Source organism: Stigmatopora nigra, chromosome 14 (genome assembly GCF_051989575.1).
Source record: "Stigmatopora nigra isolate UIUO_SnigA chromosome 14, RoL_Snig_1.1, whole genome shotgun sequence".
NCBI classification, from domain to species: Eukaryota; Metazoa; Chordata; class Actinopteri; order Syngnathiformes; family Syngnathidae; genus Stigmatopora; species Stigmatopora nigra.
Window position 1 is genome coordinate 13002547 of NC_135521.1, and position 20875 is coordinate 13023421.

Sequence of the window (20875 nt, forward strand, 5' to 3'; positions counted from 1 at the left end):
TAGTTCATTTCTATGGGAAACGTTGATTTGAGATACCAGTAAAATCGACATACGAGCGCAGTCCTGGAACACATTAAGCTCGTATCTCAAGGTACCTCTATATGAAAGACCATAACCACGAGATTTGTATTTGTTACTTTGGAGAGGGTGGTGAATTAAAAGTTGTGGACAGGTGTCTTTCATACCGATAGAGTTTAAACAGATGCTACTAATACAGGTCACAAGTGGAGACCTCGTTAAACCTCGTTAGAAGAATTGAGACCTCTCACATTCTGAAACTTTGCTTATTTGTAGGTGACCAAATACTTTTTTGGTATGTATGCATGCAGGTATGTATGCATGTATGTATGCATGTATGCATGTATGTATGCATGTATGTATGCATGTATGTATGCATGCATGTATGCATGCATACATGCATGCATACATGCACACATGCATGCATGCATCCATACACCCATGCATGCATGTATACATGTATGCATGTATACATGCATGCATGGGTGTATGGATGCATGCATGTATGCGTGCATGTATGCGTGCATGTATGCGTGCATGTATGCGTGTATGCATGCATGCATGCATGTATGCATGCATGCATGCATGTATGCGTGCATGTATGCGTGTATGCATGCATGTATGCATGTATGCATGTATGCATGTATGCATGTATGCATGCATGTATGCATGTATGCATGCATGCATGCATGCGTGTATGCATGCATGTATGCAGACATACATGCATACACGCATGCATACATGCATGCATACATGCATACATGCATGCATACATGCATACATGCATGCATACACGCATACATGCACGCATACATGCATACACGCATACATGCACGCATACATGCACGCATACATGCACGCATACATGCACACATACACGCATGCATGCATGTATACATGCATACATGTATACATGCATGCATGGGTGTATGGATGCATGCATGCATGTGTGCATGTATGCATGCATGTATGCATGCATGCATGTATGCATGCATGTATGCATGCATGTATGCATGCATGTATGCATGCATGTATGCATGCATGTATGCATGCATGTATGCATGCATGTATGCATGCATGTATGCATGCATGTATGCATGCATGTATGCATGCATGTATGCATGCATGTATGCATGCATGTATGCATGCATGTATGCATGCATGTATGCATGCATGTATGCATGCATGTATGCATGCATGTATGCATGCATGTATGCATGCATGTATGCATGCATGTATGCATGCATGTATGCATGCATGTATGCATGCATGTATGCATGCATGTATGCATGCATGTATGCATGCATGTATGCATGCATGTATGCATGCATGTATGCATGCATGTATGCATGCATGTATGCATGCATGTATGCATGCATGTATGCATGCATGTATGCATGCATGTATGCGTGTGTGCGTGTGTCCGTGTGTGCGTGTGTGCGTTGGTGCGTGTGTCCGTGCGCGCGTGTGTGCGTGCGTGTATGCGTGCGCGCATACACGCACGCGTGCGTGTATGCGTGTGCGCACGCGTGTATGTATGTACGCACGCGTGTATGTATGTACGCGTGCATGTGTGCATGTCTATGTATGCGTGCATGTGTGCATGTTTGCATGTGTGCATGCATGTATGCATGCATGCGTGCATGCTTGCATGCATGTATGCACGCATGTATGCATGCATGCATGCACGCATGTACTCTTCGTATGCACGCATGCACGCATGCGTGCGTGTATGTGTATGTGCAAAGGGAACAGCTTTGCGAAATCCGTCTAATTTTAGGACTATTAAACATAACCACTAGTTATTTGTTAGTGTTAGCACCCTAACGTGCGAACGTATGTGCGTGCGTGCGTCCGTGCGTGAATGCGTGCATGCGTATGAACATTTCCTTTATAAGTCATTGATTATTTGTATCACCAATTTCAGTTAGATAAATCCTATAGCAGACAAATTGATATTTGAGAAGTGAACGTATATAGGGTTAGGGTTACTTAAACAGAAGTATGCAGGTGCATAAATTTGGGCATTGTTGCTTTAATGCTCAGAATAATCATTAAATCAACAATGCACTAATTATTGGAAAACAAAATTAGTTTGGTAAACTAATTGACCTTATTTTAGCTTGGGATTTTTATTTACAAAAATATTGCATTAGAATGAGTGGTTTATTAGGATAGCTTGTCACTGCATTAGTGATAAAATGTTATCTATTAAATAATTTTCTTGACATTATTGCATAGCAGCAACAATTCATCAGACAATATATCGCCTACAAAAACTCTTTACACTAGTGACAAGACTTGTATCCTCTTGTTATGGTTTATTTTGCAATATTTTCTCATGGGTGTTTTGACGGGCAGACCAATGTTTTTGCAAGAAAATGATCAGCCCCCAAATTGTAGTTCTTTTTTGGTCTGTAGTCCTCTGATTTATACTGTTGTTGCTGCTATTTGTCGTCTTGGAATTCATTGGCTTCTTCCCCAAATTACAACTCTTGAATGAATAATTTTCTGTATTATAGGATTTCGACATTGCTGGGCAGTATGATGGTATGGTCCCAGATGCTGAGTGCCTGAGGATAGTTTATGAAATCCTCAGTGAGCTAGAACTTGGGGACTTCCGCATCAAGGTACCTTTAGAGTAAAGAGATGGTTTTAGCTTATTTGAATATCATTAGATAATGTAATCTTCTGTGTTTGAGGTCAATGACAGACGCATTCTTGATGGGATGTTTGCTGTGTGTGGTGTGCCAGAGGACAAGTTCCGCACCATCTGTTCAACAGTGGACAAATTGGACAAGGTTGGGAGAATATTTCTGTGTACACTACCAGTTTAAAAAACTTGTTTAAAAAAACGTAAGGATTTTGTACCTAATGAGACTAAAATACTCCCTCTTAAAAACCCAAATACAGTCTTGTAAACAGTTTGTTGTAATTGGATTGGTTTGGAACCCGTATTCGGGAAATTTCCTTGGTTGCAATAGCAAGACAGTAGCAAGCAAAGACCAAGTCATGGGACTGGGTGGGGTAAAGTGGCAAAGTTTGCAAAACAACAAAGCAAAAAGCACAAAGTAAAAGGCAAAGTATATGGGAAGCATTAAGGAATCTTAAAATGCAATTTAAAAAAACAATAAAGCAGCAAAAACACGAAACGAGCAAGAGCAAATGGAGTTACCGCTACCGGTTGCCACTTGAGGGGCGCCATCTTGGTTGCAATAGCAAAAACTGATACAGTCCCAAGAATAAGACATTGTAGAGTTAGATAAAACTGGAACCACACACAGGAAGTCTTCCACAATGTGGGAAACTTCTGGAGACTGAGACCGTGGTTGAAAATATGCAGAATAACTCTTCCATGCTTATTCGCAAAGATCTCCAATTGTTCCCTGCAACAATCCATCATCCCATCCTGCCTGAAATATGCCACCATTATCCATGACCCTAAAAAGCCAACCGTTGACAGCCTGAATGATTATAGGCCTGTTACACTTGCGCCTCTGATCATGAAGTGCTTTGCAAAGTTGCTCGCCCGCCATATCAGGGATAAAATCCATCCCTCAGTTGATCCTCACCAGTTTGCCTATTGAGCAAATAGGTCCACTGAAGATGCCATCGCCGTAGCTGTACATACAGCACTGAGCCACCTGGAGGACCACGGGAACTATGTGAAGATGCTTTTCATTGACAATAGCTCACCCTTCAACACTATAATACCGGACATTCTGGCTTACAAACTCTCCCACCTGGACTGTCCTCTTCCTTCTGCTACTGGATTAAGAACATCTTAACCAACCGTCCACAAACTGTTAGACTTGGTCCCAACCTCTCTTCCTCCATTACACTGAGCACAGGCTCCCCTCAAGGCTGTGTACTCCGATCTTTTCTGTACTCCCTGTACACATATGACTGTAAACCGACCCACCAGTCTAACCCCAACGTCAAATTTGCCGGATGACACCACTGTGGTCGGACTCATCTCAGGACGGGATAAGTTGGCCGACAGAGATGAGGTCAACAAACTGTCTTTGTGGTGTCTGGTGAACAATCTCACAGTAAACATCACAAAAACTAAAGAAATAATCCTGGACATTCGCAAACGCAGCACAGATCTAGCCCCACTCCTAATAAATGAAGTATCCGTAGACAGAGTCCAGTCTTTCAAATTCCTGGGGGTCCACGTTACGGACAAGCTCTCCTGGTCTACCAACGCCGCGACAGTGGTGAAGGAGGCCCAGAAGTGACTCAATTTCCCGAGGGTACTCAGAAGGAACAATTTGGACACTTAGCTTCTGATAACCTTCTATAGAGCCACTGTGGAGAGCATCTTGGCATATTGCATTACAGTGTGGTACGCTGGAAGCACGGCAGCAGACAGAAAGGCCATGCAGAGGGTGATCAACACTGCCCAGAAGATCATCGGCTGCTCTCTGCCCTCACTGGATGACTTTGCCAGCCCTTGCTACCTCACCAGAGCCAGAAACATTGTTAGGGACCAATACCACCCTGGTCACAACCTGTTCCAGCTACTGCCCTCTGGCAGACACTACAGGTCTCAAAAAGCATGGACAAATAGACTTATGGACAGTTTTTTTCCCACAGCCATCAGGACTCTGAACTTGCGTTAGCATGACACACAATCCCTTCTGTGCAATAACTTTGTGGTGTGCAATAACAATGAGCAATATCTTAGACTGTGCAATATTTTAGAATTCACCTAGCCGGGATGGGACTTTTTATACTTTTATACTATTTGTTTTTTCTTTTTTACTGGGAAACACACTTTGAAAAGCTTGGAGTAGCACTACCAAATTTGTTATACGCAGCTGTATATGATGACAATAAAGGCTTTTGAATTGAATTGAATTTTAATCCGTACAGTCCCTCAGTAGTCTGGATCGGAAGAATCAAAAGGTAAAGAGTAAAACACTTCAGATATTCCATTTCCGGCCTGGAAAGCGCAGAAAGCTCTTCCATCTTATTGGGGAGGCATCTCACTTTCCCCATGAAAATAGATGGAATGATTGGTCTGAATCGTGGCTTCTTCTCCCAGCACTTTTGTCCTGCACCGGATTTCCAGCGGCATCAACGTCTTGTTCTTTCTGCTGCTTATTGTTCACAGCTGATCTCATGTGTATGACTGCGGATGCATGACTGAATGGTTCCAATAAATAACTACCAGAAAGAAACCAAGCTAATGGAACAAAGAAAGTTGTATTGCTGGTGGAGTACCCCAGTGTAAAAAAGAATGGAATCCAAGAGTTCTTTATTTAAAGAGGGTGGTGAATCCGTTTTCGAGATGGAGGTTGGGGAGAATTTTCTTAGGAGGTGTCGAGGGAAGCCAGGCAAATGTATCCGACGGCGCATGGAAGATCAAATCCTGAGTAGCAAGCAGAAGATTGTTAGCCAAAGGAATCACAGAAATCCAACAAACATGCAAAAAAACTGTCGAGGTACAAGCCCTAGTTGATCGAGCGACGTGGCCGTGATTCCACTGCACTCTTAAAAGAGGCTGATGAAGATTTATTTCAGTGCTCCATACATCAGTCTGAAATTGAAATAATTACGCCTGCTTTGAGAGGCAGGTCTCATGGGTAAGGTGTGGATACCCTAACGGATCTAGTTCCACACCATCATCACAACCTTAGTACTTGTATCTTTATAAAAATATATTTTTGGTCAACACAATATTATTTATTTGTATTTTTTTAACTATGCTTTTCATATGCCACCATATAATTTACCAGATGCCTTGGGAGGATGTGAAAAGGGAGATGGTGACTGAGAAAGGCTTGTCAGAGGAGGCTGCTGACCAGATTGGGGAATATGTCAGTATGAAAGGTAAGGGTACCCCCTATATGACTATTATGACTTCTCAAAAAGATTAAATCCATTTCTTGCATGGTAGATGAAAATATTGGGAACGATAATGTTCACAGATGCGATTTCTCCCCATCTGTGCATGCGTGTTTAAATGTCGTTGATACAAAAGTTACATTCACAGATGTTTATTGGTCATCAAAACACCACATAACTAATATTCAGACTTAAAACTAAAAAAAAAAAACTACATTAGACACTAAGTGTAAGCATTGCTTTATTGAGGCTATTGGTGAAAGACAATTTACTTGCTAGGAGCTAATGGTGGTCTTCGCCGAAATGCCATATTCAAACTCACTGGTTTACAGCATTTGTAAACAATATAATACAAAAATTTTACAACTGCCGCCACATATCAGTGGGAAAAAGTCCACTTTATATATCTAGTGTAAATCAAACAGTTAGCAGGGAGTCTGAACTTCCCTTGAACTTTTCAGAAAACATGTTCAAAATAAATGCACACATCTGCAGTTACTCTTAAGTTTCAAATTCTGCACTAAAATAGTAACCATCTTGAAGAGAAATCTGATTGGCAAAACATACAAAATAATTTGGCTTCAAACTTGGTAACATGCACACGTTGCAGGACAAGATGGGGCTAATTTTGGAAATCACTGTTTCTGATGGAGATACAAAAATGACAGTGTTTTCACCTATTTCTTATTTAACACCAAACTAGGTTTCAAATTGTTTTATATTGATAAAAAATGTGTTATATTTAAGAATTACCATTTATTGGATGTAAATGGGTTTTGCACTGTCACTTTTAAATTTCACTTATTTCATATCAGAAATAATTTCAGACAAAATATCGCCCAATAAAGTTCATCACAGCAGGCCTACTTCCAAACAATGTTTTTTCTACGATACAAATAGTGCCACCCTTAAGGTGGTATGTTTATGGAAATTTTCCAAGCTTGACTCTTTAAACAGGGGCGAAAGCAGTTTTCCAGTATTTGTCAGTTTCATGCTTAATATTGGTAATAAATGGGTGGGGCCTCATTGAACTGCGTGAGCTATGTAGTTTCCCAGAGCCACAACTTGTAATATTTTATAACAATTTAATATATTTTAAAAGTGCAAAAGTGCACTGCTTCCCCTTACTTAGACGTCGGATGGTGGACCAAAATTTCCTTGAAGCCACACGGAAGTCGTTCTCCATGGCCTTGGTTTTTTGCCCACAGATGACCAGAGCCGCATACTGCTTGGTCACCCGGGTAACTGTCAGCTGCTTCTGGAGTCCAATAGGGCAAAGGGGCCCGAAAGGACTCCTTTTTCAGCTTGACAGCATCCCTTACCGCCGGTGTCCACCAGCGGGTTCTGGGGTTGCCGCCACGACAGGAACCGACTACCTTGCAGCCGCAGCTCTGGTTTTCTGCCTCGGCAATAGAAACGTGAGACATAGTCCACTCGGACTTAATGTCCCCCGCTTCTTCCTGGACATGAGAGAAGCTCTCTCAGAAATGGGAATTAAAACTTCTTATGACAGGGGACTTTGCCAGGCATTCTCAGCAGACCTTCACGAGATTGGGTCTCCGAGGCCGCATGGGCACTGCCCCAACCATCAGATCTAACTCACCACCAGGTGATGATCAATAGATTGCTCCTTCCTTCGCTTCTCTCTCGAGTGTCCCATACATGCGCCCGCATGTTCGATGACCACAAAGTCGATCATCGAACTGCGGCCTAGGGTGTACTGGTGCCAAATGCACATATGAACACTCTTATGCTTGAACATAGTGTTCATTTTTGTCAATCCACGACGAGCGCACAAATCCAACAATTGAATACCACTCGGGTTCCGATCAGGGGGGCAGTGCTTCCGAATCGCTCCCTCTAAGTCTCACTGTCATTGCCCACGTGAGCATGGAAGTCCCCCAGTAGAACTAGAGAGTCCCCCGAAAAAGCACTCTCCAACATTCCTTCCAAGGAATCCAAAAAGGGTGCGTATGCTGTTTGGTGCATACGCACAAACGTCAGTCAGGTCCCGTCCAGGCGGAAGGACAACTTGCTTTAATTGATAGAAGAATTAATTCTACTGTCTACCAGCACATTTCGAAGGAGAACGTACGGCGCTCAGTCCGTGCGCTCAAACTACAGCGCTCTTTGAACATGCAGCATGACAAAGGTACAAAGCAAACCAGCACCACTACCTCTGAATGGCAAAAAAAAGTTAAGGTTTTGGAGTGGACAAGTCAAAGTTTAAATCCTATTGAAATGCTGTGGTGTGATCTGAAACGACTGCTCATGCTAGAAAACGTATTTAAACAATTCAGCACAGAAGAGTGGACCAAAATTCCTCCAAAGCATTGTGAAAGACTCATCACAATTTATCGTAAACGCTTGCTTCCAAAGGTGGCCCAACCTGTTTTTAGTTTCAGGGTTCAATTACTTTTTCACAGAGGGCCAGACAAGTTTGGAATTTGTTTCTGCATTGGTAAAGAAAATCATCATTTAGAAACATCATTTTCTATTTCGTTGGGTTGTCTGTGTGTCATACTAAAATTGCTATGATTATTTGAAAGTTTTGTGTGTGATAAGTATACCAAAAAAAACTGAAATTAGGAAGGGGCCAAATACTTTTTCATGGCACTCTCGTGGCAGACAAGTGACAATAACTTAAGGAATCGGACCAAAACACAACTGTCTTTTAACTCTGTGATTCAACACCCACAGGCTCTCAACTTTTGCCCATATTTCTGTTTGTTTTGCAGGTGGTATGGAATTAGCAGAGCGCCTCCTCTTTGATCAAAAAATGTCTCTGAGTAAGCAAGCTTGTGCAGGTCTCTCAGATATAAAATTGCTCTTCCAATACTTGCAGCTTTTTCAGGTTGTAGACAAGGTATGAAATATCAATCGCTGTAATTTGTACACTTAATCAAATCCTTTGTTGCACCTATAATGTTATGTTGTCATTTCCAGGTGATATTTGACCTTAGTCTAGCCCGGGGTCTGGATTATTATACAGGAGTTATATATGAAGCAGTGCTGTCCCAGGCAATTATGATGCCCTCCACCATTCAAGTTGAAAATGGTTCACCTGCTGATGATTGTGTTAGTATGGGCAGCATTGCTGGAGGCGGTCGCTATGATGGATTGGTTGGCATGTTTGATCCCAATGGAAAGAAAGTGCCATGTGTGGGTGTTAGCATTGGCATTGAGAGAATCTTCTCCTTTATGGAGCAAAAAGCTGAGGTATGTATGAGGTGGGTTTCTGGCATTAACTTGGTGGTTTTAGTTTTCTGTATTTCATGCTTTTTCGGCTTTGTCAATACATGGTTTGTGGTGCCACAGGTGATCTATGTTTTAATAACTATGTTAAATATGGTACCCGCACGTTTCGTCGACGGACACTTCATCCAAGGATGTTTTGTCGAACGGATGTTTGGTCGACGGACAGTTCGTAGAACGGATGTTTGGTCGACGGACAGTTCGTAGAACGGATGTTTGGTCGACGGACAGGTCGTCGAACGGATGTTTGGTCGACGGACAGGTCGTCGAACGGATGTTTGGTCGACGGACAGGTCGTCGAACGGATGTTTGGTCGACGGACAGGTCGTCGAACGGATGTTTGGTCGACGGACAGGTCGTCGAACGGACGTTTGGTCGACGGACAGGTCGTCGAACGGACGTTTGGTCGACGGACAATTTGTCGCCAGACATTTTGTCGAACGGTCAATTCGTCGCCGGATTCGCTCGCTCTCAAAAAGAGGTTTAATATTAAAGCAGGGGTGGGCAATTCATTTCACAAAAGGGAATTAGCCTGTGGCTATAATCTTACATATTTACATGTATATGTTGATTAATTTGTATAGTCCCTTCATCCAATAAATCAAACTCAATTGCAGTTCAAATGCAGATGCCTGACGACCAATCCATTTAATGTGGAACATCTGGTTGAAAAGTACTGTTGACAAGCGCAGTGAATGAATGGGCTCTTTAACTGCCAATCGCCCAATCGAAATGGATTGGACGCATATTGCCGTCAATGACAGAATGAGTTAACCTCACACACTGACTTGTCTAAGCTTTAATGTAGAATTTTTGTCCATTCAATACTGGCAGATTCTTCAATGGACAGCACAATAAATTGACCAGAGGTGCTACTACAATATGAAGGCCATGTGTTTATCACCATTGGTTTGTTCATTTATTGTTTTTTGAATAGGAAACTACGTTAACTTTTCTAGTGAAGTTTCTTGAGTTTGTGTGGCAACATCAGGGCTTTGGAGGTCATCTGTCCTGCTTTAATATTAAACCTCTTTTTAAAGTGCATTTTGAGAGCGAGCGAAACCGGCGACAAATTGTCCGTTTGACGAAATGTCCGGCGGCGAATCTGGCGAAGAATTGTCCGTCGACCAAACGTCCGGGGACGAAGTGTCCTTCGACCAAGTGTCCGAAGACGAAACATCCGGTCATGGTTAAATATATATTACACTAGTTTGCTTTTACACTCAGCAGTGCACATGCAGATCTTTAGACAATCAATATGAATTATGTGTAATGAGTGTCTTATCATATTTACAGTGGTACCTAGAGATGCGCGCTTAATTCGTTCCGGGACTGAGCTCAAATGTCGATATTCTCATAATTCAAACGAACGTTTTCCATTGAAATTAACTGAAAACAACAAAAAACACCAAAATAGGATATTGGAATGGAAAAACATTTTTATTTGTTCTAATTCGCCATCTATTAAAAAAGTATCAAATAACTAGTTGTTTAATAGTTCACTAAAATGTGTTAAATAGAACTAAAATTAGACCTATTTCGCAGAGGGTAGAGCGAGGGAAAGAGTTGCGGGGGAGACTTTTTGCACCGGTGAATCGTAACATAATATAAACAAATTTAAATTAACTTGATTCAGACACACTCAAAAATAAGCTAAATATAATTCTAATTTTGTTTTATATTTTTATACCTTTCTTCTGGCGGTGTGTTTGGCTCCGTTTCCCCCGCCTCCATCCTGAGTTTCAGATTTAACTCTTTTAAATTTAAATCAGACATAGGCATTGTCGTCATCATTGACTTGACAAAAAGCCTAATAGTCATCATAACCAGCTGCGTATGACGAAATTGGATAGTGCTTCTCCACAAGTTCGCCATCCCAGGCAAGACCCATTAAATGACATGTTCAGACTTGTTAGCACTCCGCCACGATGGAAACATCGCATCATCTCTTGAGCGCCATCAATCCGGCGACTTTAAGTTTCCTCACCAATGCCAACAAGAATAAAATGGATCACTTACCTCTCACTGTCTTCTTACTTACCCTCCCTCAGTCAGCCTGTAGAAGGCAGATCCACGCCAAAAATGGTGGGTAATGGATCGGGCGTTTGTCAAAAAGATACTAGGAAAGGGGGCTCGAAGTGGTTGTTGTCGTAGATTAGCCGTAAGGCCCGCCATCCGAGCTTTTGCTTCCTTTCTCTTAGCCGTCTACGGCGTACTTTGGGTGGGCTGGATATCCTCGGAGATCCCGGAGGTCTCCGGATGTTCTCGGGGATATTGAAGGTTAGTTTGTAGTAAGTCGTGAAATTGGGTATCTTGCCTCTCTTTCCGAAAGTGATTAGATTCTGGCGACTGTAGGATAACGAATGAACTGGAGAGCAATGAGCCGCTGCACCCGTGCGCGCCGCCATCTTGAACTCCTGCATGCAACCTATCGATGGTAGTTTGCTTTTGTATTCCCTTCAAAATATTTCAAAATTTATGCACAAAAATTTGAGGGGTTACTGTATATTTAATGCCGACAGGAATGCATTATGACATACCTTAAAACACACTCTCATGCACCCCATGATGGTGACTTGATACAGAATAGGTACACGACAGTTAGTGCCAACTGTCTTGGATTAAATTTCACAAAGACCTGTTATACCTTGTTTCGTGGTGCTCTTACCACGTTAGAGCCTAAAACAGCATTTATCGACTTCCTTGTTTAAGATTGATGATGACAATGAGGAAGTCCACACATCGCTATATTAATGTTGTGGTGACATTTTTTTATTTGTTGAAATTTAACATCCTGAAGCAGAACAAGTTACAATTCGAAATTCTCAATGTTTTTTTTGGATAAACCGCCTCCAATTCACTCAAAGGAAACTAAAAGGTGAAACGAAACAAAAAGAACATGAACGATAATGAAATTAAGTACCATTATCAGTACACTAGTATTACTATTAGTACATTAAAAGGAATTTGTATGGTGGTCTTCGGTCTATAATCTCCACTCTGTGTATTGTATGACACTTTATAAAGAGGTCAATCAATAAGAGTACTACAAGTAAATAACAGTATTTAAATAAATGAGCTTATGCATCTCCATAATAGGGTGCAATTTATTGTGCTTGGTTTTTTAATGGTAATTTGTCAAATTTTCCAAATTGACATTTTGTAAATGCAGGAAAAATTATGGAAACACTTATTCTGTTGAGGGGAAAAATCTGCATATTTCTTTTCTTTCAGTATTTTTCCAATGCTTTCTAACTGTGCCGCCGCCTTATTCTTGAGTGAATAATGTGTGTATAGAAAGAAAAGTGTAAATATATACTTCGTCTCAGTGATATATCTTTTGCTCCACAGATTGTGAAGGCACAACCAATTAATTTTGTCCCCCTATTCATTGTGGTTAAATATTAAATATGGCCCACTCATTTCGCACAATGCTTATTAGATTGCGTAGGCACCACTGATTGTATTGACAGTCTTTAAGTCAGCCAGAGAGCTTTACTACAACAATTAACAACAATGGTCTTCCTTAGGCCTTAGCTTTGAAGGTACGCACAACTCAGGTGGAGGTGATGGTAGCATCTGCGCAAAAGAACTTGATGGAAGAAAGGCTGAAACTGGTCACTGAACTGTGGAACGCTGGGATCAAGGTTTGGCTTTTCTATTGTATTTGAAAGAGTTGCAGTTTTCATAAACTTCATTTTTTATGTTTGCCTTAGCTGGATCAGACCTCTCATCCTTTTCGCCCAATCAATACCGCATTTGAAGAATACTTTACTGTCCAAGTGTATAATGATTACATTTTGTTGAAATAAATCATTTTAAATATTTTACCTTTTATTATACACATTTGAGATTAGTAAATGTTTGAAAGAATACAGGTGTGAGTGCTCATCATCGTGGCTTCAGGACACAGTTGCTCCACTTTTTACCTGTAGGAGTGATAGTAATAGAAAAATGAAGTTTGAAATAAATAAAAATCTTGAAAATAATGAACGACTGGTTTAAGAAAGTACCATTGAATATTAATAGGGAATTTCTATCTTTGTATTTCTCTAAAGGCAGAAGTAATGTACAAGAAGAACCCCAAATTGCTCAGTCAGCTACAGCACTGCGAGGAATCTGGAATTCCCCTTGTGGCTATACTTGGTGAACAGGAGCTGAAAGATGGTGTTGTCAAGCTTCGCGTTGTGGCCACGAGAGAGGAGGTACAGTGCAACATTAAGATGATGAAAATGGAAAGTAAAAATGGAAGCTTTTGAATCTGTGCTTCAAAGTATTTTGTTGCGGGGTCTTACTCCATCCGCCAAGGTGTAAAGGAAAATGCAGCGCACTCTTGTTCTGATGACATCACACGCCACACAACATTTGGATATTTGCAGTCCACGCTTAAATCAGCTCCCCTTGCCCTCTCTTCATCCTGCAACATTTGGTTGCATTGGTTTGGACTGTATCAAATAAACTACATGTGGCCATTGCCGAACCATTTCATTCATCAAAGCGTCACCATGGAATACAGCAGCATTGAGTGATTTGGAACTTTTTGGAGATTTTTTTTGCAAGCATAACGTATGTAACCCATATCCTGTACATCACTTTGGAGAAGGAAAAAAAGAAAGTTAGATCCGAGTACAATTACAAACATACAATTATCTTTGCCTGTCAAAAGTCCAGCCCGTGAGCCTCTTGTAGCCTTATGTATTTTTATGACCTAGGGCAGTGATTCTCGCATTGTGATGAGTGGTTCACTCGCCTGACTTAGGTGCGGGCAGGCGTCGGCTCAATTCGCGCTGGTGGCGGTATGATTGGGGGTCCGGATGGTGGTTTGTCTCTGTGTGCCTTACGACTGACTGGCGACCAGTCTTGGTTGTAGTCTGTCTTTTGCTGTAAAACAGCTGGGTTAGGCTCCAGCAAACCTTTTGAAGATGGGTGGTAGGGAAGATCAGACATGAGGCAGTGATTCTTAACCTGGGTTCGGGAGTCATTTTCAGGGGTTCGATGAAGCCTCTGCCGCGGAGGTCAAGACATATTGACTCATTTCTATTCACGATAACATGCCCCGCTTGACGGCAGATGATCACGTGACATGGCTGTGTGAAAAGCTTACAGAAATATTTGGCCCCTGTTATTGTAAACAAACGGTACATAAAGTATTGAGATTAACTTTTGGTATTGACCAAATACTTATTTTTCACTCTAATTTGGAAATAAATTCTCTAAAAATCAAACAAGGTGATTTTCCAGTTGTTGTTTTTTGTGCACATCCTGTGTCATGGTTTAGGTTTTCACATGTTGACAATTACGGGCCTATCTAATCTTTTCAAGTGGGATAACCTGAATAATTAGTGGTCGGCTAAATACTTATTTCCCCACTGTACATATTAGGTGTATGTATGTAGAAATTAATTATTTCTCATGGGGCAATTAATTTTTTTCTTGTATACCCCTGCAAAATATCTTTTTTTGTGAGAGATAGTTACTTTTCTTGTGTTTTTGAGTGCAAATTACAAATGAAAAAACTGAAATAAGAATAGTTTTAAAATAAATTAAATAAAGATCTGATGGTACGGGTGGGATCCAAAATTACACATTTTTGTCCAGTCCTAGTCAATGGCATGTTCTACATTGTATCATAGATTGTATGAGTGTACTTTTGTGATAGTGCTTCTCACATTTTTATCTACAAAAGTTGTGCACTATCCAAAAATGATGAGCTCTTTTTGCTTTTCTTCTTTCCAACAGGTTGATATCTCAAGAGCTGATCTTATCTGCGAGATCCGAAAGAGGACCTCTAAGACCCAGTAAACATCCCGATGCATCACGTCCTTTGTTTATGTGTACATGACCATATTATTTGCATGGCAAATTTCGGTGCCTGGCTTTCAAGAAATGGTTCTTGTGAAATGCTTATTATTATTTTGGAGACTGGCTTCTGGATTATGTATTCATACATGACATTTTCAGTCAGAAAATTTTATTGCATCTTTCTCATATCGCATTCATTTGTATTGACTGGACCTGAGGGGGTAAAAACATTGATGTTATTAATTTTCGAAGTTCTTCAACAAGAAGACTACTTGGTGCCGGTATTAAACATGAATTTTGCTTGAACATTTAATGGTACTGTGGTGTATTCCAATCTATTACGCGCGTGCGTACTTGGGTGTATTTAAAAATACGGGGAACGGGTTCTAATTATGATAGTTTACCTTTGAAACCAGCTCTCAAAATTGTTATCATGAGAAAGTGAGAGTTTAATATAAAAATATCTACTGTTGAAACCAGCTCTCAAAATTAAAATGAGAGAGAGATTGAGTTTAATATCTAAATATCTAATATCAGAATATCAATAAGCACACTCATTTAACACATTGGCTGCTGCCATTGACTGCCATAGGCGTCCAATGAGGCAGAGTGGGTGGGACCGGACCGCATCAGGATTTCCACAAGAAAAGCGCTGATAAAACATTCCAACATTAACAAATATCTTTATTTTTTAACAGAAAATAAATTAAATGAATTAACTTAAAGATGAATAAAAAATAAATCCGTAATAAAAATAATAATAATAATAATGAGCATACAGTAGATATACACTGGCTGGCTAAGTAGAGAAAAGTAATTATTTTTATTCCGTTTCAAATGTCTGTATTAACAGCTTTTTAACCTTTAACTTTCTGAACTTGAATGGAACATTGAACATGAAATATTTTGAACACAGCTTCTCTTGCCTACTTCTCGCTGCTAGAGACCTGGCAGCGCTTCTTCTCACATAGCTGAGTCACATTTGGCTTCAGGGAGGGAGCAGTGGAAACCCTTAGTAGAACTTGAAGATGCTCAACAGTAAGTCTGGACCTATACTTGGACTTATTGAATTTCAAGGTGGAGAAGAGCTTCTCACAAGTATGTACTCCCAAAAAGGCACATGGTCTGCTTGAACATTTAGAAAAGTTCAGGAAAGCTGGGGGTCCACTCTCAAAAATTGCCCAAGCTTGTCTGCTTCTCCACTCACCTCCTGAACTTGGCTTTGAGTGCAGAGTTGCACTGCAGGTCAATGAGCTCCATTTGAAGCTCAGGAGGGGCATCTTGCACATCAAAGGAGAAAGGGTCTGCAAAAATTTGAACCGTGGCTTTGTGTGTCTTGAAGTCTGCAAATCTGTGATCAAATTCCTACTGTAGCTTCGAAATGGCCTCCACATATTTCTCACCACTGAGTGGTGTGCCTGCATCCACAAGAGCCTTGCATGCTGGGAAATGGAAAAGGTTTGTCTGAGAGAGCTGGGCTTTCCATAACAAAAGTTTAGTGCAGAATGCTCTCACGTTGTCATTGGCAGCACTGACAAGTTGCCCCTGGCCTTGTAGCTTCTTGTTCAGTACATTAAGCTCATGTGTGATATCAACAAGAAAAGCTAAGTCCATGAGCCATTTGGGATCACTTAGCAAAGGAACAGCAACCCCGTCTATCTCCATGAAGTGTTTTACTTCTGCTCTCAACTCAACAAATCTCTTCAACACGTTTTCCCCCAATGTACCTCAGTGAAGTAGAGCACATCCCCATATTTTGTCTCCATTTCCCCTGAAAAAGCACGGGACCTTCTGTGCCTTAAGCCCCTGGATTTGATTTGGTTGATACATTTGACAACAACAGACATCACACAGGCAGAACTATGGCCTCCTCCACCCCCTCATCTTCCAAGTGCTACCAGTCCATTCTTCCTCCCCGTCATTAATAATATTTTCCCATTACTTAGGAAATATATATTCAAAATGATCCTTAATTCAAAGATTAATCTCAATATTTTCTATGCTGATGCAAATTACAGGTTATAAGTACTTTTTTATTGTTATTATACTTTCTTTGGCCGTGAATAAATGCCCATCTTATTCCAAGTGAAAGTTGTTATCTGTAACTTGTTATTCTAAATGAATGTTGTTATCTTTAACTTGTTATTCTAAATGCTTGTTGTTATCTGTAAACCAGTTTAGAGTGCGTACGGGTGACAATTTCATGTATTGTTCTCTAAGACCTCTAGTCTGTATTTTAGTAAGTCCAGAAGCCGTACTCTAGAAGATTTTAGACACATTCCTCGTGCAAAATGACCCAACAGAACCGTGAGGACTCGCTTTTAATACACACCCATACACACTCTAAACTGATTTTGAATCGGCAGAACACTTCTGAACACTAATCTTACTGCAATTGGGTCCGGTACCGGATTAAAAGTGCACTTTTTACCGGGAAATCAAGCAGCTTGGGCTCGGTTATGGTCTCTAAAAATCGCAAGTACTTTTATTTATGCTGCGTTATTTGGATTTATTCATTTAATACTGTTTTCGGCTGGATTTCAAGTCATTTTTGTGCATTTTGGGGTTTTTCGCCATTGACGTCCATGGCTGTCTTTTACTGGGGAAATCACTACCCTGGGCTCGGTTTAAGCTTCCAAAGTGCTACAGTATCTGTATTTAATCATTAAATGTTGTTTGGCATGTGATTTTAGCATATTATAAATATTTTTATTAAGCAGCAGCACCATATTTGAACTTATAGTAGTTGTTTAATTGATAACTCCTTGGAGTTCGAGATACGCAGAAATATATACTTGTTAAATAGATTTTAATTTTGAATACTTTCCCAATATTTTAGGAAATATATATTCAAAATGATTTGCCGAGAACCTCAATTCAAAGATTAATCTCAATGTGTTCTATTCTGGTGTAAATTACACTATCTACAGTTATAACTCCTTTCCTTGTTTGGCCGTGAATAAATGTCCTTGTTATTCTAAATGTATGTTGTTATCTGTAACTTGTTATTCTAAATGAATGTTATCACACACACGACTGGGGGCGGGGCGAGCACGTCGGCTAAATGTTCATCGGCTAGTTAGTCGGTCGGCTAAATAGTCGTTCGGCTAATTCTACCTTCGGCCAGATGATCTTTCGATGAGTTGGCTGTCGGCCAGATGTCAGTCGGCTAAATGTCTTTCGGCTAGTAGATCGATGCGCCAGTTAATCACAGCATGACAGTCGCTCATGTTGACTGACTGCGGCGATGAACGGCAGCACTTTAACTTCCAAAACAAATTTCTATTTGTAGATGGTGGCATGCGAATCTAATACATTAATTACCTAGTTTCTTCTGGAATTAATATTGCTGATAGGGCAGCAAATGGGGGTGGAGATACCAAAAAGCCCCAGTGGGGATGGTGGTTTATACCTGTGATGAAAATTTGCGGGCTACTGATGTAAGGGTAAAAAAACTTTTAGTTATGAAACAAGTGCTGGAATTATGGTAAAAAATAACACCTCCAACTTAGAAAATATCAAGCTTTGAGTAATGCATCAAGTAGACGGGTTGTCTAAGAATAAATGGAATGGGCGAAAACTCAAACGGAATATGATATACATTGACTGCTACTAAAAAACTTTAGAGCAGGGGTGTCAAACCGGTCCTCAAAGGGCCGCAGTGTGTGCAGGTTATCATTCCAACTCAACAAAGAAGATACCTTTTGCAAGTGTTATCAGTTAATTAAAGTCAGATGCTACTTATTTTAGAAGACACCTGATTGGTTAAAATGTCAGCACTTGATTGGTTGGAACAAAGACCAGGACCCACTGCGGCCCTCGGCGGAATCGGTTTGACACCCCTGCTTTAGAGGCAAAACATGCCACCTCAATTCTATGTAAACAGCTAAACTGATAGCATTAACAGAGGTGTATAACTTAATGCAAAACATGAGGCCAGTGTGTTTCAATGTGTCAGTTTTTCCATTATTGCATTATTGGCAAACAAAGAGTTAACCATGGCCACTCGCATGACAGTCGCTCATGCTGACTGACTAGGGTGACGAACGGCGGCAATTGAACTTCCAAAACAAATTTGCAGGTGTGCGGCACGCATATCTAATACATTATTTAGCTATTTCCTTCGGGAATGATTTTTACTGATAGGAATGCAAAAGGGGGTGAGCTGCCAAGGACCCCACTAGGGAGGGTGGTCTCCACCGGTGATGAAAATTTGCGAACAATTGATATATGGCTAAACGCAGTGGCGGTCCGTGCATTTTCTCGTAGGGCCTTCAACGAATCAATCCAACCCTCAAAAACTTTTATGGCTATAAAACCTCGACTGCAGCTACAGCTGCGACACAAAAAATAATCAATGCACAAAAATGGGGTGAAATCCACTTCTTAGCAGCATTTATTGATTAAATACAAATACTGGAGCTTTTCAGACATTACAACCGAACCAGAGGGTGATTTCCCCGGGAAAAGACTGTGATGGACGTCAATGGCGAAACGGCAGAAATTGCACTAAAATGGGGTAAAATCAACTTCCTAGCAGCATTTAGTGATTAAATACAAACACTGAAGCTTTTGAGATATCAGAACCGCGCCCACAATTGAAATATTATTTAGGAATATAGCCATATTTTACTCACCAAAAATCCCTTTTAACTGTTCACAATATCCATCCTCCTTTCTTTCTTCCTTCTTTTCTATCGCCATGGAAGCTAATGATGAAGGTCGAGCCTGTCTTTTCATATTTCTGGCATAGTCCGTCTTTAAAATGGCTTTACATCAAAACACCAATATATTTGCTCTTGCAGATCGCTCCAAATACAGCTTGGTAGCTCTCATGGTTGGCGCACTAAAAGTGGCGGATAACCCTTTTCCCGGCTGTAACGGGCTTGCTAGCTTTGGAGTTGACCGCCCTTTCTTAATGATGTCCATTTTTTTTCTGGAAAAGTCCGTCTGGAAAATAGCTTTGTGAGCAAATCTGTAATCACAACCAATTGTTTTCCTCTGCCTGCCATTGTGGGTGGAGTCTGCGATCACTGGCTGGCTCACTTTGGCTTTGATCCGCCTTCTAGCCAATCATAATTGGTGAAAGGGATGATGTGTCCCTCCGCCTGCGAAATGGCCTTGGTGTCACCAAATTGAATTCTGATTGGTTAAAGCAAGTCTTATCGATGCTTGTTTAATGCAGCAAAGCCCGCAGAACTGATTGTGAAGGCCTTGAGGCAGATTTCTGACCTTGGCAACAAATAATGGCTGAAATGAGATTGGTTAAATCAGGCATGTCCAAAGTCCGGCCCGCGGGCCAATTAAGGCCCGTGGACACATTTTTACCGGCCCACGGCCTCTATCATGAAATCAATAATACACGGCCCGCCAGCACTGTTGACCACAGTATAAAATAAATGTGTACAAAAAGCTATTTTTCACTTCACCAGAAGATGGCAGTAGCCCTGTGGCCGCACTCTGGCCGCCGTGACCCTTGCGTCATTGTTTCAGCCCAGCCCATTTCTAACATGTAAACAAAAAAAGGAAAGTTGACCGCAAGGGCCGCCGCTTCCAGGACAAGTGGAAATTTGAGTATTTTTTCACTGAAATACGAAACAACTGTGTCTGCCTAATTTGCCAAGAGACTGTGGCTGTTTTCAAGGAATTCAACATTAAGAGGCACTACCAGACGAAACATGCTAGCTACGACAAGCTAACTGGGAACGAACGCGGTGAAAAAGTGAAGCAACTGGAAGCTGTTTTAACGGCACAGCAAAGCTTTTTCACAAGAGCCCGTGAGTCAAATGAAAATGCCACAAAGGCAAGCTACGAAGTGGCAACGCTAATTGCAAAGCACTGCAAACCTTTCAGTGACGGTGAATTTATTAAAGACTGTGTAATGAAAATGGTTGAGAAAATTTGTCCCGCGAAGAAGCAAGAGTTTGCCAATATTTGCCTGGCTCGT

At 41.0% G+C, this 20875-nt stretch overlaps 1 protein-coding gene and 1 long non-coding RNA gene across 4 annotated transcripts in view; one reads left to right on the forward strand and one right to left on the reverse strand.

The window, feature by feature from the left end:
* Nucleotides 1–15234, forward strand: part of hars (histidyl-tRNA synthetase) — a 29895-nt gene extending 14661 nt beyond the window's left edge. For both annotated transcript variants that reach the window (XM_077732285.1, XM_077732284.1), the window contains 8 exons: nucleotides 2541–2648; nucleotides 2721–2819; nucleotides 5763–5856; nucleotides 8610–8737; nucleotides 8818–9090; nucleotides 12657–12773; nucleotides 13185–13331; nucleotides 14866–15234. In XM_077732285.1, the coding sequence (XP_077588411.1) occupies nucleotides 2541–2648; nucleotides 2721–2819; nucleotides 5763–5856; nucleotides 8610–8737; nucleotides 8818–9090; nucleotides 12657–12773; nucleotides 13185–13331; nucleotides 14866–14928 (1029 nt within the window). In that variant the 3' untranslated portion in view covers nucleotides 14929–15234. The remainder of the gene's footprint in view (nucleotides 1–2540; nucleotides 2649–2720; nucleotides 2820–5762; nucleotides 5857–8609; nucleotides 8738–8817; nucleotides 9091–12656; nucleotides 12774–13184; nucleotides 13332–14865) is intronic.
* LOC144207068 (uncharacterized) lies at nucleotides 12940–19843 on the reverse strand. 2 transcript variants are annotated; one of them, XR_013328555.1, is made up of 2 exons: nucleotides 19566–19843; nucleotides 12940–13055 (listed from the first exon to the last, which is right to left on the reverse strand). It is a non-coding gene; the product is annotated as an uncharacterized LOC144207068 (long non-coding RNA). The 2 variants fall into 2 exon arrangements; XR_013328554.1 differs by having other exon boundaries at nucleotides 12940–14039.
* Between the last annotated feature and the right edge of the window lie 1032 nt (nucleotides 19844–20875).